Source organism: Mauremys mutica, chromosome 3 (genome assembly GCF_020497125.1).
Source record: "Mauremys mutica isolate MM-2020 ecotype Southern chromosome 3, ASM2049712v1, whole genome shotgun sequence".
Taxonomy (NCBI): domain Eukaryota; kingdom Metazoa; phylum Chordata; order Testudines; family Geoemydidae; genus Mauremys; species Mauremys mutica.
Genome location: NC_059074.1, coordinates 45,930,662 through 45,950,968, shown reverse-complemented (window position 1 = coordinate 45,950,968; position 20,307 = coordinate 45,930,662). Strand labels below are relative to the sequence as shown.

General features: G+C 36.5%; 1 protein-coding gene across 10 annotated transcripts in view; it reads right to left on the bottom strand.

The window, feature by feature from the left end:
• MCPH1 (microcephalin 1) overlaps nt 1-20,307 on the bottom strand; it is a 220,576-nt gene that overhangs the window by 173,597 nt on the left and 26,672 nt on the right. For 8 of the 10 annotated variants that reach the window (XM_045008990.1, XM_045008988.1, XM_045008996.1 and 5 more), the window contains 6 exons: nt 19,067-19,151; nt 18,072-18,186; nt 17,509-17,649; nt 13,259-13,354; nt 8,964-10,295; nt 1,083-1,195 (listed from right to left, as the gene is read on the bottom strand). In XM_045008990.1, coding sequence (XP_044864925.1) covers nt 1,083-1,195; nt 8,964-10,295; nt 13,259-13,354; nt 17,509-17,649; nt 18,072-18,186; nt 19,067-19,151 — 1,882 coding nt within the window. The remainder of the gene's footprint in view (nt 1-1,082; nt 1,196-8,963; nt 10,296-13,258; nt 13,355-17,508; nt 17,650-18,071; nt 18,187-19,066; nt 19,152-20,307) is intronic. The other 2 variants (XM_045008992.1, XM_045008994.1) reach the window with 2 other exon arrangements.

Below are 20,307 nucleotides of genomic sequence, written 5' to 3'. Positions count from 1 at the left end.
TGCTATTGTAAGTAGTCCTAACAAAGGTTGAATGGTGATATTTTCTGGGGGTGCAATACAGTGTCATATTTTTGTGGCAAACCATGAGATGGTTCTGACTAAATTCTTCAAAATAGTGGACCAGAAATCTCCAAATATAGCAACAGCCGCGATTTCAGCAAGTCTGTTCTCTTTCTTTTTAAAGAGAATCTGTCTGTGAACAGTTAAAAGAATCAAGTAGCATAAAGGCAGGAAATAAAGTCATAATTTCAACCCAAAGCAACCATTGGTCCATCTAGTCCAGCAACCTACTACCAAGAGTGGCATTTAATTTGGAAGCTCTCTAATAATTGCATCTACTTAATATTTCAATATAGAAGGAAAATAGGTCTTTCAACCAGCAGATCTCTTTGAAATTCTTTAGACAGACATCCATTGAAACCCATGAGCTATCTTTCTATCCTACTTTAGCTGATTTATACTTCATCTCTCTGCATTCTCTTTGGGTGATTTTGTCTGCAAGAAACTTCAGCCATCTTTATCTTCATTCTGCCATGTGATACATAGTGTGTAAATTTACTTTTACCAGTTATATTTGCTGCTAATCAATTTTACATTTACCAAGAACAAGGTTTTTAAAAAGTGAAAAACTAGAAGGAGTAAGTGAGAGTAGTTCTATAGTGATACTTCATCTTCAAAGTTTTACATTCAAGTCCTGCTTGAACCATAAATTGTTTAGTACTATACAGCACATAGAAGTGAAAACCACTTTGTTTAAATGGATGCTTTTTCACAATACAACTGCTAAAAATATCACAATTAGTAGTTCTCTGATAAAGAGAAGCTTAAGGCATGTTTCCAAGTCATATTCTAAATACACTGACAATAATATGATGTAGTTCATACATAGTCAAGCCTCACTAAAGTACGCCTGTCTAGGCCTTCCTATTCAATATTCACCCAAAATGTAAACAAAAAAATGACAGAAAATTCAATAGATCATTTTGCATTGCATACTGAGGAAAGTTTTATCTTTTAAAAGGTGTTAAAATTATATATTACATATAAAAAATGGTCTTGACATTGTGTCTGTGTAGACTGACCTTTTTGATTCTCCCAGTTTTCTTTGATTCCCCACTGGGCTTATTCTTGTTTTCATTAAAAACTTCACAAGAGCCATTGCTAGCCTCACATACTGAAATTTCATTTTCAATACCTAGAAACCAAGTGCATCAAAAGTTTAGAACCTTGCGGCGAAAGCAAGGTGCAATCTGGTTTAAAAAAATTCTAAAAAAAGTTTTCAGAAATCTTTTCACCCAAATACCAGCAAATACGACTAAAACATTTTCAAAATATCATTGCATATTAATATTTGTGGAGTTTACTCTTCTGTTTCACTCAAACTATGACAGTGCATTTACACTCCTATGTTTCTGGTTTAGCCACACAATTTCTAGTCTCATGCACAGTGGCACAATGATACAGTATGTGGACTTTCAAAACACACAAGGCATTTTTATTTAGAAAAGTATTCAGAATTTCTTTGTATCCACACAAAGCCTAAATTTTGGGACATAAAGCACTGATGTTTGAATTTTTCCTTATATGTCAATGTTTATTAGCCTACTTAAAATGAATTGGCGGTCTCAGGCCTATTTTCAAGTCATACCCCCCCAACACAACTGGCACCTTGTCATCAGGTAGAGGGCTAAATGGCCATGGAGACTAGCTACTACTCTAAATATGGCCCTCCAGAAAAGGATAAGCATGCACTGTCATTGCCTGTGCTGTATCTGTTCTGTGATTTAATAACTTTCAGTCTCCAGCGCTGTCAAAACCACTTTTGAGAAGTTAATTTGCCTGATTAAGATATATACACGTTGATCAATCTTTTGATAAATGCAGGTTTAATTACTGAAGATTTAACTAGGTCATTATTGCCAATTTAGTTTACTGGAGTCTAGTTTAGGACATTGCACAATTTTTCATTTCAAAATGTTAATGTCTTGTTAAAGAAAGTTTAGTGCACCAGGTATTTGAAATTCAACTTTCCCCCAAATAAGCTGATTTTCCATTTGTTTTAGAGGATAAAATATGAAAGTATACTAAATCAATATTCATGATTATAACTGCATTTAAAACTTGACCAAGCAAAATGAATCATATAAATGATTTTTTAAAAAAAATCTTCATGAGTAAAATATAAAAAACTTTCAAATTCTCTATCAACTATCCAAGAACACCCAAGCATTTAAAAAAAATGACTTTTTAAAAGGACAAAAATATGGAAGTAATTTAAGAACAAAAAAAAGTGTCCTTTATCCATTATTAGTATTTAAATGTTTTCAGTTTTCATCTAGTTAAGTATTCTACCATTTCTTCTATTTAATGTGTGCACCTTACTCATTATTTAGATGATAAAATCAAAATAGTAAGTTTCACTTGGATTTAGAGTGTCACATTCTGGTTCTGATGGAACTGAAAAAAGCTGATGAGTTTTAATTCCTACACTGCAGAGTAGTATTTATATAATGAAAATTCTCACTCATTCATGAAGGCATACACCTTAATATTACATTTCAGGTCAAATCCTTTCATATGCAAGAGCTAAAACTGGGATTTAATTTAAATTAAAGTGTCCTTTTAAACGCAGAGTACCAATTACACAGCTTTACCATATTGGTTTGTTATATATATATATATATATATATATATATATATATATATATATTTATTTGAATTACATTTGTGCCTATGGGCCCCAAGATCAGGATTCCATCAGGCAAGGCACTGTATAGAAAACTATAAAACTAGGGTTGTCGATTAGTCGCAGTTAACTCACGTGATTAACTAAAAAAATTAATTGCACTGTTAAACAATAGAATACCAATTGAAATTTATTAAATATTTTTGGACGTTTTTCTACATTTTAAAATATATTGATTTCTGTTACAACACAGAATACAAAATGTACAGTGCTCACTTTATATTACTTTTATTATACATATTTGCACTGTAAAAATGATAAACAAAATAAACAGTATTTTTCAATTCATATCATATAAGCACTGTAGTGAAATCTCTTTCACTATAAATCTATTATAAATCTAAATTTTTTTTTGGTTACATAACTGCACTCAAAACAAAACAATGTAAAATTTTAGAGCCTACAAGTCCACTCAGTCCTACTTCTTGTTCAGCCACTCACTAAGACAAACAAGCTTGTTTACATTTACAGGAGATACTGCTCCCTGCTTCTTATTTATAATGTCACCTGAGAGTGAGAACAGGCATTCGCATGGCACTTTTGTAGCCGGTGTCGCAAGGTATTTATGTGCCAGATATGCTAAACATTCGTACGCCCTTCATGCTTCGGCCACCATTCCAGAGGACATGCTTCCATGCTGATGATGCTAGTTAAAAAAAAATAGTGCATTAATTAAATTTGTGACTGAACTCCTTGGGGGAGAATTGTATGTCTCCTGCTCTGTTTTACCTGCATTCTGCATATATTTCATGTTATAGCAGTCTTGGGTGATGACCTAGCACATATTGTTCATTTTAACAACACTTTCACCGCAGATTTGACAAAATGCAAAGAAGGTACCAATGTGAGATTTCTAAAAATAGCTACAGCACTCAACCCAAGGTTTAAGAATTTGAAGTGCCTTCCAAAATCTGAAATGGATGGGGTGTGGAGCATGCTTTCAGAAGTCTTAAAAGAGCAACACTCTGATGAGGAAACTACAGAACCTGAACCACCAAAAAGAAGAAAATCAACTTGCTGGTGGCATCTGATTCAGATGATGAAAATGAACATACATCAGTCTGCTCTGCTTTGCATCGTTATAGAGCAAAACCTGTCATCAGCATGGAGTATGTCCTCTGGAATGGTGGTTGAAGATGAAGGGACATATGAATCATTAGCGCATCTGGCATGTAAATATCTTGTGACACCGGCTACAACAGTGCCATGAGAACTCCTGTTCTCACTTTCAGGTGGCAATGAAAACAAGAAGCAGGCAACATTATCTCCTGCAAACTGTAACCAAACTTATTTGTCTGAGCGATTGGCTGAAGTAGGACTGAGTGGACTTGTAGGCTCTAAAGTTTTACATTGTTTTATTTATGAATGCAGTTTTTTTGTACATAATTCTACATTAGTAAGTTCAACTTTCATGATAAAGAGATTGCACTTCAGTACTTGTATTAGATGAACTGAAAAATACTATTTCTTTTGTTTTTTACTGGACACATTTTTAATAAAAAATAAATATAAAGTGAGCACTGTACACTTTCTATTCTGTGTGGTAATTGAAATCAATAGATTTGAAAATGTATAAAACATCCAAAAATATTTAAATAAATGGTATTCTATTATGTTTAAGAGCATGATTAATCGTTAATTTTTTTAATTGCTTGGCAGCCCTATATAAAACCTTTATTTAAAAGCAGAGGATTAAAAACATTAAGAAATATAATATGTAGCTGTGTGACGGGGTATATCTACCCGGCACTGGCCCACCTGGAATTGATCACACAGTGGGCTGAAGAGGCCATGCCCCTTTGCCCCTGCTGGGCATGCTCTAGCTGGAAGCAGGATATACAAGGTAGCAGCCCTGCTCAGTCTGGACTGACTAAGGAAGAGAGTGGACGTATGCTGCAGGCTCCTGCCAGAGAACTGCTAGAGTTCCAGACTTCCGAGGCTGAAGACACGGCATCTGAGCTGGAACTCACCTCAACCGCAGAGGATCAGAGTGACAGGAGGTCACTACCCCCAAGGGAACTGACAGAGCCAGAATCAAGGGTAGGAGGCAGCCCATGGAATACAAAAATTGAAATGGGAAACCGAGCCTGAATCCAGAACTATAGGTTTTATAAGGCCCGGGTCAGGACCTGGTAGAGTAGGGTGAGCCTGGGGCCCCCTATCCTGCCCCACATTTACCGCTGAGTGCAGGCACGTGTAGGGCGGACATGACTGCCCAAGGGCAGCTCCAAGGACTCTGGGCACTAGGCCACACTGCCCTGGGAGCAAGGGTGGCCCTATGGATTCTTGCCACTAGGCCAAGCTGCCCTAAAGACAGAGAGCACCCTAGTGACTCTTGTCATTTGAGCCATAGCTACTCCTTTGCCTCAATCTGACACCCCGTGACAAGCTGTTACATAACCACACACAGAGTTATCCGACCTTAAAGTATCTGTTTCTTTACAGAGGTGGAAAAATTAAGGTAGAGAAATTAAGGCTAGCATTTTCAAATTTGTATGTCTCAAATATCAGTAGTGCTGAACATCCAGGATGAAAGCCTGGCCCAACTGAAATCTGTGGCAAAACTCCTATTGACTTCAAGAGAAGCCAAGCATCACCTCCTGGAACTCCCATCCAAGTAAATGGGACTAAAGTTGCCCATTGTCACCACAAGCAAATAGCAGCCATGAAGAGATTTCAGGACTCTTGATTCTTCAGTCTTGTGCTCAATCCACAAGACTATAGGGGACCAGAGCAATTTACAACTTTTGCCATGTAAGAGAATGTACTGTTTCCATATTCACTATAAATCTTATAAAAAAAAGCCCCAAGTTTGTAATTCAGAAAGACTAAAAATAATATGAATGAAATCTACATTCAAGTATCATCTGAACAACTGAAGAATGTTTAATCTTTCTTAAAATCTTTTAATGTTCCATTCCTTGCCAAACCTATCATTTATTGCTGGGGTTTTCAGGTAAATAGCTATAGGAATTAAATAGATCTGGGCAAGTGTTACCATTTGTGACAAAGTTCCTCCTCTACCTTGGTGGGTCCTGCGCTTATTTGGCAGATTTGCTCACCTCAGTGATCTTCCCCACAGTTTGGGTCAATTTCTCCTGTGTCTGATCAGGAGTTGGGAGGTTTGGGGGGAACCCGGGCCCACCCTCTACTCCGGGTTCCAGCCCAGGGCCCTGTGGATTGCAGCTGTCTATAGTGCCTCCTGTAACAGCTGCATGACAGCTACAACTCCCTGGGCTACTTCCCCATGGCCTCCTCCAAACACCTTCTTTATCCTCACCACAGGACCTTCCTCCTGGTGTTTGATAACACTTGTACTCCTTAGTCCTCCAGCAGCACACCCTCTCACTCTCAGCTCCTTGCCTCTTGCTCCCAGCTCCTCACACACACTTCCTCTCCTCTGGCTCCCTCCTCCCTGACTGGAGTGAGCTCCTTTTTAAACTCAGGTGCCCTGATTAGCCTGCCTTGATTGGCTGCAGATGTTCTAATCAGCCTGTCTGCCTTAATTGGTTCTAGCAGGTTCCTGATTACTCTAGTGCAGCCCCTGCTCTGGTCACTCAGGAACAGAAAACTACTCATCCAGTGATCAGTATATTTGCCCTCTACCAGACTCCTGTACCCCACTGGCCTGGGTCTGTCACACATTCTAAACCACAGTAGAACACCAACTTATCTAATCACTATCCCTATCAAAAAATAAGTCACCACCAGACTGATGGAAATTGTATTACCATAAAATGTATATTTTAATTAAGTTTGAACTACAAGGAAGTTTTACATAATTCGATAACTAGCAAACCCATTAGGCTTCCCCTATCTCATGGTATATTAATGTTCACTGAAAATAGCGTATACTGCTGCATTTCCATTAACTCTTATTCACAGACGAGAAAACCACTAATTCTCTCCCTTGTGTTCAGCACAAATCTAAGACCTTGACATAAATGTCATTGATCACAAAGCACTATAAGATGTTAACCCAGTGTTTCTCAAACTGGGGTCACCGCTTGTGTAGGGAAAGCCCCTGGCGGGTCGGGCCGGTTTGTTTACCTGCCCCGTCCGCAGGTCCGGCCAATTGCAGCTTCCATTGGGCCCGGTTGGCTGCTGCAGGCCAATGGGGGCTGAAGGAAACAGCAACCAGTAAGTCCCTCGGCCTGACTGCTCACACAAGTCTTAATGGTGAAAAATAATATGCGCAGGCAAAGGCAGAATTGAGGATCCATTGAAAATAAGTATCCTCTCATTGAAGTCAATGGGAATTTTGCCAATAACCAAAGGAAAGAGAAATATTTGGGGTCAAATCTTTCTCTAAGTTTCAAACTCTAGCATAAGTGTATCAGAGGGGAAAAAAATTTTTTTTCAAGAGACAAATCTTTTATGCAGAAAGCAGAACAGTTCTGTCACTATGGATATTGGATTACTTTTTGTCTACATGTTTCAGGAGAAAGGTCAAAGGTTTATTAGAGATTTTTTTCAGCATTTTAAAAAAACAGCAGTTTCCTCTCTGCTGGATCTAATCAATATTTGCATGTAACACTTTCAAACAATTACCTGGAACATAGGAACAAAAATAAAACGTATTAAACAATTTTGACTATTTCACCATAAACAGCAACAAATAAATTTTCTTGCATTAGAAGAGAATTCACAATCAATCCAAAATAAAAATGAAGGCTTTAATTTACAAAACATCAATATTTAATAAGCACATTGATTCACAGTCTGTTACAATTCTCCACATTAACTAATCTAAAAGTTTAAGTGGGACTTGTGTTTCACATAATTTTATATCTAAACAAATTCAAATCTTATACTTTTCATTATTCCTCTTTCCCTTTCAAATGATTTTAAACAACGGCTCCCCAGACTCTATTTGATCCTGCAGTGAAATCACAAGGCTGACCTTGTGACATCAGAAGCACCGCCAAAGAAAACAGTGACAATGGTAAATGCCAGATAACATCATTAGATCAAGCAGAACTGGAGTAATGAAAGTTCTTAACCAAAAAACAGATTTTCAAATAGCAGCAGGAGACAGAAAAATGTAAAGGCTCAGTAAATTGATTATATTTTCAAGTTTGCCAAAGTATGAAAGTTCCTCTTTGAGGGAATTAAAGCAGAGCGTCCCCAAAGAGATGCTCATTTTTGGATTTGGAGCTATAATTTCTAAGTTAAAATTAAACTAATATCAAAACAATTGATATAGCTATCTAAGTTTAAAACCACACAAATGGAAAAAGCACCTTTGAGGTCCTTATGCTTATCTTGTAAAAAGAACAAAGGAAAGATGTTAATTTTATGACCATTTTCTAAGCTTGGGTACATGGCACAAAACATATAGATCTCCATAATCATTTAGGTCTAAGCTTGAGACAAAAGCTATTTTTTTAAGATACACAATTGTGGGGTACTCCAGACCTTAAAATATCGGTACTTATTTTATTAATTAAGCCAAACCAGTAGCCTGAAGTGTAGCGATACCATACCTACAGCTATATTTAAGGTTCTCTGTCAACTTAGGGTTTTTTTCATAATTCATAATCAGCTATGTTTGCTGTGCACTAAAACTTTCCATGAAGTTTTTAATAATAAAATTTAGACATTCTAGCACTCTTTTGTAAAAGTCTAACTAAATTTACAAAATGAAATTAAGCTTATATGAAAAAGGTTTTTCCCATATTCAAAAGTCAAAAATATCAAATTTTAAAAATAGCATACCCACAACAGACAGTAATTTTTTGCAGGGAAATTCCTTTGGTATCGTATCATACTAGTATATTCTAATACCCGAATGATTCTAGCAATTTTTAAACCTGCTTAAATGATTATCCAGTAATAAAAAAAATCTGATGACTGTTAAAAATTAAGCCTGCAACATACTGAAAAACAAATTCTAAGTTGAAATTGGCATTCCATCCATATCTCTTGGACTCACTCCTTCACCTCCATCCATACCAATGGCAATGCAAGTTTTCAACTTATATTTTTATGGGCATCTCCCCCTTCTAATTTTTAACTGCAATTTTATGTAAAGGTAGTTTTTCCACTGGTGGATTAAAAGGAATATAAACACTCCAAATTAAGAACCACATAATATGGACAATTTGTAAAATCACAGTACAATTAACCATGATAATACTGTTTCTTAGGATACACAAGAAAAATGGCACAGGGTATTTATAGTGTGCCAAATACCAGGAAAAAGAAGTTCACATACTTGGACTGCATTTTTTTAGCAGGATTTCCTTCTTTTCTCCTGTTGATTTTTCTGTATTTGTAGAGTCTGGAAAAGTAAGTGGGTGTTCTTTTGGCTTCACTGCACCCATTTTGTCACTTTTTAAAGAATCTGGTGCCATCAATACAGTATTCTCTTCTGGTAGTCTAGTTTTTGAAAGATATGGTTTTCCTTCAACATGGCAGTCCATTTTAGAATTTAGTTGCACAAGCATTTTTAATGAATCATGATGCTGCATCTTTGAATTTTCACTTGAATGGACCAACTTACCAGTAGCTTGAGGGCAGCTATTCACGCTAGTTCTGCAGGATATTTTCTGAATATTTTGATGCAGTTTATTCAGAGGGCTAGAACCCAGGGCTTCTGCAGTCTCAGTGTTTACTCCACCTGACATGCAGTTTAAGGTCACACTTATTGTACTTTCTGAACATTCAGGTAGCTTGCAGTCACTCTCTGTTGAAACACCACTTGTCTTAACAGTTCTTTTCCTTTTTTTGATAAGAGCAGTGCACTGTTTATCTGACCCTTCAAATAATCTATCTTGTTTATGGCTTAAAAAGTCTCTTTTGCAACTCACTTCACGAGCACTTGGCGATTTCTGCTGAACTTGCAAAGGAAAGTGTCTTACTTGCATTTCACTTTTCTTCAAATTAGAAGGTGAAAAAAAGTCGTCATATGAAGCTTCCTCTATGTCTGATGACTTGTTACGAGTGGTCATTGCTAGAAGAAACTCATTTTCAGATCCTACCTTACATGATGAGGTGGTCAATTTCATATTATATTTTTCTCTTTTTGGTTTCCCCCTTATTTTGTATCTGACACTACAATCCCTTGTGTCAACAGGAATATTTATGTCAACCAAATGCATATTAATAGAATCTTCACTGCTCACTAATGAATCAGGCTGATTACCTGTGGTAACTGCAGCAGCTTCCAACTGGTCCATTTTTTGGGAAAGAGTGATGTGACTCAAGCCTTTTTCTTGGAGAAAAGAACTTTTGGTTGAAACCGACTCAGAAGTCAGAGTATCTTCACCACTTTGATTTAGGTTAGGGGAGACTTCAGATTTTCTCTTTTTAGCAAATAGTTCACCTTCTAGAGGGCATTGCAAAATTATTTTTTTGTTTAAATGTTTTCTGTTAGATGATTTTGGAGTTAAGTTCACTTGGTCACTGCTGGAAAACAGAGAATATTCTGATGCAGGTGTTGAAACATAAATATCACTTTCAGCTGATGCTGGTTTCTGATTTTTGTATTTACAGTTTCCCCAAATGTCATCAAAACTCGAGTTTAAAGATTCACTGATGTGCTCTTCTGCAAGACATTAAGAACAGCAGTATAAACATTTTAACAAAATGGAATAGTACAAAGTTAAGTTAGTGAAGTATGTGAGAAGTTACTGAAATAATTGTCCAAGTATTTAGCCACTTAACATTCACACAGCTAAGATTTTCACTGAAATATTTAAAAAATGTATTTCTGTACTTTGTCTCTTAAACTATTACTTTATAAAGTGTTTGGTGGAAGAATGTGATAATTTTAAAAGAACCTTTTCAGAACTCAAGCAACCCAGGGCTCAGATACAGACTAGAAGAATGTTTGATTATTCTAGAACAGCTCTGAGAAACCTGGCATGATTTCCTTTTAGAAATCCATGTTGACTTTTTCCCGACATAACATGTTCATCTGTGTCTGGTAATTATGTTATTTACTATATAGATTCAATCAGTTTGCATGGTAATGAAGTTATGCTTACAGGGCTGTAATTGCCTATAAGGCGGTCAAATTCATGGCAGTTAACTAAAGTGATTAACTCAAAACAAACTAACTCGATTAAAAAATTAATCATGATTAATCACAGTTTTAATCACAAATTTAAAATGGTATTTTATTATTGTTTATTACAAATAGTTTTGGATGTTTTTCTACATTTTCAAATATATTGATTTCAATTACAGCACAGAACACAGTGCTTTATATTATTTTTTATTATAAATATTTGCACTGTAAAAAACAAAAATAGTATTTTTCAATTCACCTCATACAAGTACTATAATGGAATCTCTTTACATGAGAATGCAAGTTACAAATGTAGATTTTTGTTTGTTTTGTTACATAACTGCACTCAAAACCACAACAATGTCAAACTTTAGAACCTGCAGTCCTACTTCATGTTCAGTCAATTGCTAAGACAAACAAGTTTGTTTACAATTAAGGGAGATAATGCTGCCTGCTTCTTATTTACAGTGTCACCTGAAAGTGAGATCAGGTGTTCACATGGCATTTTTGTAACCGGCATTGCAAGGTATTTATGTGCCAGATATGCTAAACATTCATATGGGCCTTCGTGCTTCGGCCACCATTCCAGAGGACATGCCTCCATGCTGATGACACTCGTTAAAAAAATAATGCATTAATTAAATTTGTGATAGAACTCCCTGGGGGAAAATTGTATGTCTCCTGCTCTACGGTTTTACTCACATTCTGCCATACCTTTTGTGGTATGGCAGTCTTGGATGACAACCAACAATATGTTATTCAGTTTAAGAACCTTTTCACTGCAGATTTGACAAGACACAAAGAAGGTACCAATATGAGATTTCTAAAGATAGCTATAGCACTCGATCCAACGTTTAAGACTCTGAAGTGCCTTCCAAAATCTGAGAAGGACAAGGTGTGGAACATGCTGTCAGAAGTCTTAAAAGAGCAACACTCCGATTTGGAAACTACAGAACCTGAACCACCAAAAAAGAAAATCAACCTTCTGTTGGTGGCGTCTGACTCAGATGATGAAAATGAATGTGCTTCAGTATACACTGCGTTGGACAGTTATCAAGCCGAACCAGTCATCAGTATGGAAGCATGTCCTCTGGAATGGCGACCGAAGCACGAAGGCGCATATGAATGTTTAGCATATCTGGCACATAAATATCTTGCAATGCTGGTTACAAAAATGCCATGTGAACACCTGATTTCACTTTGAGGTGACACTGTAAATAAGAAGAAAGCAACATTATGTAACCAAATTTGTTCGTCTGAACAAGAAGTAGGACTGAGTGGACTTGTAGGCTCTAAAGTCGTACATTGTTTTGTTTTTGAGTGCAGTTATGTAATACCAAAAACAAAATCTACAGATGTAAGTTGCACTTTCATGTAAAGAGATTGCACTAGAGTACTTGTATTAGGTGAACTGAAAAATACTATTTCTTTTGTTTCTTTTTTACAGTGCAAATATTTGTAATAAAAAATAATAATTTAGAGTGAGCACTGTATACTTTGTATTCTGTGTTTTGATTTGAAAATGTAGAAAACATCCAAAAATATTTAAAACAATAGAATACCATTTAACAGCGCGATAAAAACTGTAATTAATCACAATTATTTTTTTATCTTGTGATTAATCACAATTAATTTTTTTAATAGCTTGACAGCCCTAATTGAAAAGCTGGCCTCTAGAGTTTGTTTGTTTTTTTTAAATCAGTGTTACATTAGCTATCCTCCAGTCATCTGGTACAGAGGCTGATTTAAATGATAGGTTACATACCACAGTTACTAGTTCTGCAATTTCATCTTTGAATTCCTTCAGAACTTGTTGGGCCTGGTGATTTATTACTGTTTAATTTATCAGCTTGCTCCAAAACCACATCTATTGACACCTAAATCTGGAACAGTTCCTCAGATTTGTCACCTAAAAATAATGTCTCGGCAGTGGGAATCTCCCTCACATCCTCTGAGTGAAGACCGATACAAAGGATTCATTTAGTTTCTCAAAGGCCTTGTCTTTGAGTTCTCTTTTTGTATTTAATTCTCATTTTGCTTCCAGTATCAGAATGTTTGAACTACACACACAAAAGTTTATATAGCACTACTAAAAGAAAAGAGAACCAATAGTGAACAAAGACAGCAAGCCACAAGAACAAGGATGGGCATTTACCTCATGTAGTTTCTCATGCTCTTTCATCACAGTTCTTACATTTTACATGCTTTTCAAATCAAGGGGAGAACTTTTTGCTTACTTTTACCACTTGTATTCAAATAAGCGTGTTTTCCCAAATCTCGTAGGGATATTTATCCTTGCAACACATTAAGGATTGTGAAGCTCTCTGATATATGCTAATAAAAAGTGCTAAATAAGAGAGGTTGTCTCATTGAAGTCAAAATCTGAGTATGTCACACTACATGATAATACAAACTATCTAGAATATACTATGGCTTTACTTAGCACATTTATAATTTTAAAAAATATATTTCACAGAACTTAAAGTTACATTATTTACCTGGCAGCAATGCACTCGCAGAACTGGTGACACCAAGAGGCTCTCCATATCCAGGCTGTGTTGAATTAATTGTAGATATCTGAGACATTTGTGAAGCTAAAAAATAATTTATGAATAGTTTATTACACTTTTTCCCCGATGAAAGTTTCAAATTTAAAATGCTCATCTATGCTAAGAGACAAATCCAAGAAGTCATTAACATAGTTACTGTGAGGCAAAACACGCACATACAAAATTATAAGCAAACAGGCCTGTGATATAATTGCAACCAATACCACTTTCTGATATATTGAACGTTCGTAAGTCAAGAAAGCTAAAATGCTTCAACCTGGCTATCTCAGTTCCTCCCTAAGTAACTTAGATACTTTTAAAGATTCCACCTTTAGGCGCCTAAGTATGGGTTTAGAAGCCTAACTTTAGGCTCCTATTTCTGAAAAATTTGGCCTGTGTGCATAAACAAGTTCACAAGTGCTTTGTTAAAGTATTGAAAGTTTAAATAGCTTTTTATTGTTAACAGTGAAGGGATCTTAGAGTGAAGTGAAAAGAGAAAATTATGCCACTAAGGGAAAATACAATTTTAGCCCTTGACACTGCAAATACTTGTGCATCTACTAAAATTTCAAGCACTTGAATGCTCCCATTAAAATCAGTGGGACTATTTATGTGAGTAAAGTTATGTATGTGCTTAAATGTTTGCAGGATCAAGGCCTTAATCTTCATTGTTTTGAATTTACAGAACTATCTGCAGAATTCAAATACCAGTAGTGGTATTTGCAAATAGTGTTTATCCTTCAGTTCATTGTAAATTTTAATATTACAAATAGCACAAACTTGCACAGCTTAATAGAGCCACAACCCAATTTAAACCCGTTTCTTTAAAAAATATTTAAATCGATTATTTAAAATCACCCAGTGCTACTTTGTATAGTAAATTAGTAACATTTAGATTGCTTATTACTTTTATTTATCACAAGCTCTCACTTTTATAGTGATCTGACATTAAGTGTATGAATAAAAATTAAAAAAGGAAAAAGCTGGTTTAGCTGGTCCAATTTTGTGGAATTTTTGTTCAAAACTAGAGGACCAGGCTATTACAAAAATCAACATGTTAACATTGAATTTGCTTCAAACAAATTTATTCCCATAAAAACAAATACTTCAAAATAGCATGTTTCTGGTATGAAAATATATATTTTGAAATCTAAAAACAAATCAACATTTGAGTCAAGAAATGTGATTAAATAAGATTTCACTCTCAAAGTGTTACTTGCATAATTCTACTGTGCATATCAGCAGAACCATTGCAATTTATGTCGTCTGACAATCACTGATTTCAGTTATAGTATGAAATGTCAGATAGTATTTAAATAGACATATTAGGGAATATTAAAATAATAGCAGTAGCGAGTGGGAAGAATCTTTAAGAATTTCGAGTATTTCTGTGGTTAGTGGGAATGTTTTTAGTAGCAGGAACAAAAATGTTAAAATTTACCACGTTGCTGCTCATGACTGCAACATGAGTAGTTGTGGCTGGTTATTATGAAGTATTATGAGCACCACAGAATCAGAGAAATGTAGGTCTGGAAGGGACCTTGAGAAGTTAAAGTCCAACCCCCTGCACTGTGGCAGGACCAAGTAAACCTAGGCCATCCCTGACAGATATTTGTCCAACCTGTTTTTAAAAACCTCGAATGATGGGGATTCCACAATCTCCCCTGGAAGACTAATCCAGTAACTGCCCTTATAGTTAGAAAGCTTTTCCTAATATCTAACCTAAACCTCTAGAGCTGAAGATTAAATCTATTACATCCTGTCCTACTTTCAGTGGACATGAAGACCTTTTGATCACTGTCCTCTTTATAGAAGCCCTTAATTTATCAGGTCCCTCCTCAGTCTTCTTTTCTCAAGACTAAACATGCTCAGTTTTTGTTTTTTAACCTTTCCTCATAGGTCAGGTTTTCAAAAAGCTCCATGTTGTATTAGGACATCTATTTGGTATTACTTGCTGAACACATGACTAACCCTGTCCAAGACCAGGCTATTATGAGATATTCCAATCAGCTACCCAGAAAGGTGTGTCACATCACATTGGAGAATAATCTGAGATGTGCCCAAGCCAAAAAAAATCTCGGGCCACTAAATGGTTGTCTTTCAACTACCAGTTCTCCATGGAACAATGGATTCTCTACACAGGAGCCCAAAGAAAGAACCTGGCATTGGCCACTGTCAGTAGATAGAATACTGGGCTGCATAGACCTTTGGTCTGACCCAGTATGGCCATTCTTATGTACTTATGAACAAGGCAAAGTGGGAAAGAGTTTCTCTTTGAAATAGATCATTCACCTCCACATGCAAAAAGTAATGGCCAGGCAGGAGGGACTCTGCCTAGCCTGATATGCCAACAAGACCTCACACTTTCAGACGCGTTGAGATTAGACTGGGGGGAGAACTTGTGCATCTCAGATATTCTGTCATTTTGCAAAAATCTATAACCCTAGTGCTTTTTCAGAGTAAAGTGACTGTGGTTAAAAAACGTTCGTTGCTAAGCCTGTGTTCCTTGCCTTTCTGCTACATTCACCCTGAAAGCTGTGGCTTACAGTTAAACTGGTTGGAGTTAAACAGGCAGCTGGAGTCACTGGTTCCAGTGTTTTGGTAGCCAAACTGTGGAGTCCCAAGGAAGGGCTCAGACAAAAAGGTCTCAGCCTAGGAGTGTATCTTAGAGCCCAAAACTAGAAACAGATTAGACTCAACCCAGACCCAGGTGGCTTAAAAAAAAAAAAAAGGGGGACCCAGCATTTGGGTCCACTTACAACAGACTGGTGACTGTCTAGAAAGGGACTAGACCGCGAACATGTAGCAACAGGAGTGCAGAATAAAATTCTTTAAATGGGTGGAGCAACAAAGTTCTGGTGGTGAACTGTAGGCAGATATTAGTACTAATACATCTGTGGATCCTAAATGACATACTCTGAAGACAGAAGGCAAAGGAAAAAAAGCTCAATTTGTTACCTGTTTTCAACCCCCAAAATAAGAAGAGTCCAGGAGCTTGACCATGGGATATTTTCTGAAACTGGACTATTAATCTATGTCCATATTTAAACCACTACCGTGGCACAGTGACAGCACTTCTACTACACCACCGTAGCGCTTAAGAATAGACACTCACTACAGTGATGGGAGGGATTCCCCCATCACTGTAAGGAATCCACCCCTCCCACTAGCCCCGAGAGGTGGTTGCTAAGTCGACAGAAGAATTCTTCCATTGACCTAGTGCTGTCTACACTGGGGGTTAGGTGTAGCGATGTAGCTGAGTCGACCTAACCTTTTAGTGCAGACCTGGCTGTAGGACTGTGAGCATAATACCACTACTCTCCACCGTGCTTAGATCCATGCTGCCATCCAGAGTTAACTATGCTGCCCGTGTAATTTTTACCTCTAGCAAAAGAGGGTGCAGGGAATTCCAGAGAGCAACGGCCCTGATATTTATGGGTTCCACCAGTTGTTCACATCAGATTTCACTGAGTAAAGGGTAAAAACAATGGAGGTTCGGGGGTGGGGGGGGCAGAATATACTTCAATTCTATTTTATGATCATCATCTTGAAGTATAAAAAAATGTAAGCTACTCTACAAACTATGAACTAGGATGACTTCATCTACCACTGAACTACTAATATTGGGTTGAAATGGAGCACAAAGCAATAATCAACAGTTTAGATTACAAGAAATATTGTAAACAATTTTAACTGCAGGAAGAAAGTAATTAAGTTGATATTTCACCAGCACCCCAACTTTTGCAAGAGGTGCCAAAGGTTCTTTAAAGACTACAAGCAGTCAAGACTTTGGTTTTACATATTCTCTGAAAGACAGCATCTCCCAACACTATGCTATGTCAGTAGTTCAATGCTCAGAGGGCAGAGCCCTCATTCTAATGGATTACTAGCACCTATGGGTTCCTTGGAAATCCCTTATCCAAGCAGTGACTTAACCGTGCTTGACTTGAATGATTTGAACATATAAAATCACATGACTACAGGTTGTTGGACCAAGAGTCCTCGATTTGGTTTAAATATTTATATATATACCCAGTTTAAGTCAGGGTAAGCAGATGTTTCACAGCAACATAATTTATCAATTCAAAAGAAAATTACACAGTCCTGGAACGTGTGCAGGGCTAGCATCAACATAATTCAGCGAGAAAGATGGCAACCATTTACGCTTTTTAATAATTTCATAAGGCTTAACTCCTTACCAGTAGGGGAAAGATTTTCCCTTTTCTCCTTCATGTCCTTTATTCTCTTTTCCATTGCACTGCACTGATCTTTTATCTTATTTGTAGGGCTATATGCAAGTGAACCATCATCCTCAAATAATAAAACAGGTATATCGGTTTCTAAAAAAGTAATTGTAATTTGCAGTTAATATGAGACTTCCATATTTGAACAGAGCATGAATTTTTAAAGTACAAAGTTGTATTTTTAAATTCTGTTACTTTAAAACTACATTTCTACAATGCTGTCAGTACCGTAAATTTAATAATGCTGAATTCCAAACAATTTCTTAAAAATGAAGTCCAATACTACTTTTTAAATTACTAAAAGGTAAATTCTTCTTTAATATCAAAGCATGCATAATACTTGTAGTAGCTTTTTTTAGTTAACATAATGAGAATTCATATTATAACTTCAATTATAAAGTGATAAAAGTAAAAATAAGCTATATCTTATGAGTTCTCTTGAAACTTAAAACAACAAAGATATTTTGGCATTTCTTTTTGATGCAGTGTTTAATTTTTACAATCTAACCAGAACTCACCGGTTGCTGTTTTTTGTATATCTAGTTCTTTAGCCATCAGGTCCAATTTTTTTTGTAGTCTTTTATCATTTTCTGGTGTTTTTTCAACAAAGTCTTTGGGCTGCATGCATTTGTGCTACAAGATTAACCACAGCATAAATCTCTCATAAATTAACGTGTACTTAATATTTCTCTATTTTATCATACAATACAATACTATGTGTATTATATGATCATTCTACATCATTTATGACTCCTGGTAAATCCCATTTAGTCAGCCATGGATAGACCATAAAATGTAGGGGGAAATTTCAATGAGCGTTTCAATATGGATTAAGGAAAAAATGATTTCAGATTTATCAGATTGACCAATAAGAAACGAGACAAAACCACTGTGGACATCCTAATACTCATTTGAAAATATGGAATATTTTAGACATTTTCAAAAGTGCCTAAACATATGTCTACACTGCATCTGGGAGGTGAGATTCCCAGCACAGGCAGGCAGACACGCTATCTCTGCTTGAGTTAGCATGCTAGAATATGCAGTGCATGTGTGTTGTAGCATAGGCAGCCACTCATGCTAGCTGTCCAAGCTCAGACTCAGTGGGTTGGGTGGTCTTGGACTCGGGCGTACTCAGCTGCCACTAGTGCGGCAAAGTCCACACTACTATTTTAACGCACTAGCTTGAGCTGAGTTAGCACAAGTCTGTCTACCTGGCCTAAGAATCACACCTCCCAACTGCAGCATAGACATACTCTAAGTGATTTATGGCCCTAAGTTTCATTTTCAAAAGTAACTTAGCACCTAGGAGGCCAAGTATCATTGAAATTAGGAACATGTCAGATCCCCACACACAGTCATCCTCAAATCCCTACTCAAACAGATAAGCTTTGCCCAGTGTTCTGAAAGTTAGTAATTCAGACTCCCTTGGAACAAGGATGAGAGATGGGAAGAGAGATTCAAAATTAGGAAGTTTACTATTCTGTACATCGTTTGAAAATTACACACTCACTTTTTTAATTAGAAGGGGTAACCCTTCATTAGTGTATATTGCAGGAAATAATGATTCATCGACATGGGTACCAGCTTCTCTGCATCTGTACAATATAATAAATAAGCAGTTAATACATTTACTTTGTTTAGAAATAGAATTTAATTTAAAAATAGTAAAAAGGCCATACCGATTAGCCACAACAAATATCTAAATTAACAGAGAGAACAGACCTAGAAATAATACCTGAAGAGAAGTGGAAAACCCAAAAACTGTGCCTCTGACTCCTTTGTTGCCCAGCAGGCAAAGAGCTCCTTACAAAGTCCAGCTGGCATGACTTAGGTCTCCATCATGCCAGTGGCCTTGACCTGCATCTGGGAACTAAAGGTCTCCTCTGATCAGGCAGTGAACTTCTTTTGAAGTGCCTATAAATTAAGGACTTAATCTGTTCTCTTGCTGAGAGTCTATTCTCTCAAACTAGGGTCCATAGAATGTCATGGGTAAGCAATAGTTTGAAAAGGAAGAGGAGATGTTTGCAGTCAGGCAGGTGAAGAGAAAGAGGCCCTTTCCCATCTTGACTTTCACTTTTAAACATTCCTCACCCGGTCTTCTCCTGGTTTCCTCACTCCACACACAGAGATTCTGTGAAGGAACTAACCCCTGACAAGGTCCATTGTTACTTATCCAGGTGACTTTGGCAAACATGCTGCCTCAACCCAGTTAGCTATGTTTCTTCCATTTTTCCTGTTGGGAATTTAACCTGAGACTATTGGGACTAAAATCTTTGTGAGCTGGGGTCCTATCCATCTGTAGTTGTGCATAATTTGAGGGAAGTTGGGACACCACTTTGGGTACTAATATAGAATACACTCCATAAAACAAAGAGCTAAAAAACAATTTTAACCAGAAACAGTAAACAAGTTTCATTACTCTACAATTTTTCAGTACCTAATAGAATTGACTATGGAAAAAAAATTATGAAGCATTAACACTGCACTAGGAACACTGCAATAGAGTAATTCAAATATGTGATTCTAGTGACACCTAGTGATCTTACATTTATAAAGTACACATTTTCAGAACTACAGTATAGCATGATTTGACTAATTTTAAGTTTTGGAGTAGAAAATATACGAACAAATTGCTTCAGGGCCACAGATTTGTTTTATGCAAAACGTGCAGTTTCAAATAGTGAGATGTTAGTACATTAATCTGAATTTACTGGGGTTTTCTGAAACATCAGGCAAAGGTGATTTCAAAAA